The sequence below is a fragment of the Sinocyclocheilus grahami genome, unplaced genomic scaffold, assembly GCF_001515645.1.
Source record: "Sinocyclocheilus grahami isolate Dianchi unplaced genomic scaffold, SAMN03320097.WGS_v1.1 scaffold947.1, whole genome shotgun sequence".
NCBI lineage: Eukaryota > Metazoa > Chordata > Actinopteri > Cypriniformes > Cyprinidae > Sinocyclocheilus > Sinocyclocheilus grahami.
Window position 1 is genome coordinate 383380 of NW_015506126.1, and position 1626 is coordinate 385005.

General features: G+C 41.0%; 1 protein-coding gene across 1 annotated transcript in view; it reads left to right on the top strand.

Annotated features, from left to right (window-relative positions):
• Window positions 1-448, top strand: part of orc2 (origin recognition complex, subunit 2) — a gene marked incomplete at its 5' end in the record, with an annotated part of 7967 nt that extends 7519 nt beyond the window's left edge. Inside the window, one exon of the mRNA XM_016249684.1 lies at window positions 118-448. Within this exon, the coding sequence (XP_016105170.1) occupies window positions 118-201 (84 nt within the window). The remainder of the gene's footprint in view (window positions 1-117) is intronic.
• Between the last annotated feature and the right edge of the window lie 1178 nt (window positions 449-1626).

Genomic DNA, 1626 nt, shown 5'->3' on the forward strand with positions numbered 1-1626 from the left:
CGTCATGTGACCGCGATAATATCGAGACAGTTTTGCTCTCTCGCTATTGATTATATCATTACATCGCTAGTAATTACTGAAGTGATGATTATTTACGCAGTGTTGTTTGTGTGTCAGGGCGCTGATGGAGTGGAATATCTGCTGATTCCGGTGGATAACGGCACTCTGACAGACTTCCTGGAGAAAAACGATGTGGAGTGAAACCAGGAAAACCTCACTGCTGTCCACGGCTCAGTTAATGTGTTTAGCTGAATAGCACTTAAATGTTTCTGATAAATAACTTGCCAACATTGTATCATAAATGATTTGATACAGGAGGAAACGTGGCAGGTTTGACTGAAGACAGAGACAGCTTGTGTGGTTGCAGGGTTAAAGGTCTCTTAAAACAACAGTTCACCCAAAAATGACACGATGCTGAAAGATTAGGATGAGTATGTTTCTTCATCAGGTTTGTAGAAATGTAGCACTGCATCAGTGTCTCAGCAATGGATGCTCTGCAGTGAATGGGTGCCGTCAGAATGAGAGTCTGATAAAAACATCACAATAATCCACAGCACTCCAGTCCATCAGTGAACATCTGGAGAAGACAAAAGCTGAAACTAATCCAGCATTAAGACATTTTTAACTACGAGTCTATAATCCATAATAACTCTTCCTCCAGAGAAAAAGTGCATCTGCTGTTGTCTCACATCAACATCCAGCCACATATGTGTTTAGAGCTGTTTAAACGCTGCTTGATCTGTGCAGATTTCTCTCCTGATTCACACCAGAACACTTTTTCACTGGAGGAAGAGTTATGGATTATGGACTCTATGTATTTTAGTTAAAAGCATCTTAATGCTGGATGTGTTTCAGCTTTTGTCTTCTCCAGATGTTCACTGATGGACTGGAGTGCTGTGGATTATTGTGATGTTTTTATCAGCTGTTTGGACTCTCATTCTGACGGCACCCATTCACTGCAGAGCATCCATTGCTGAGACACTGATGCAATGCTACATTTCTACAAACCTGATGAAGAAACAAACTCATCCCAATCTCTCAGCATCATGTCATTTTTATGTGAACTGTTCCTTTAAATCCTGTTTCTGCAGCTCACTCGTGTACAGTATTCTGTAAAGTTTTGTAGGATCACGATGTGAACAATAAATATTCTTATGCATCCGAGTTTATTTACATAGAAAAATACATTCTCGTATATTATCTCAACACAACAAAACATTGTTACACTTCATTTAGATCATTACAAAGCAAAACGTCTTAATTTGAACAGTAAAAGGCAACTTGGTAACGATCACGAGCGAGGCGTTTAGACGTGAGCATGACAGATTCAGATTCAATGTTTTAGTGTTAATATGTGAGACGGAGCTCTGGCTGCTGGTTTAAGCGTGTCGTCAGTGTTTTCCGCTGGCGTTTATGAGCAGATGGGAGATTTCTCTCGCTCTCTCCGTCGACTGCGTGATCGGAGTTTGCTCTCAGTGACCGACTGAACGATTTTTAGCTCCTCGACGTCCAGATCCTTCATCAGGAGGAGAACGGCCTCCAGCGCGTGAGTCTATAAACAAGACGGGTTATAAACAGTTATGAACGGAAAGATTTAATGTTTTTTAAAGAAGTCTCTTCTGCTCA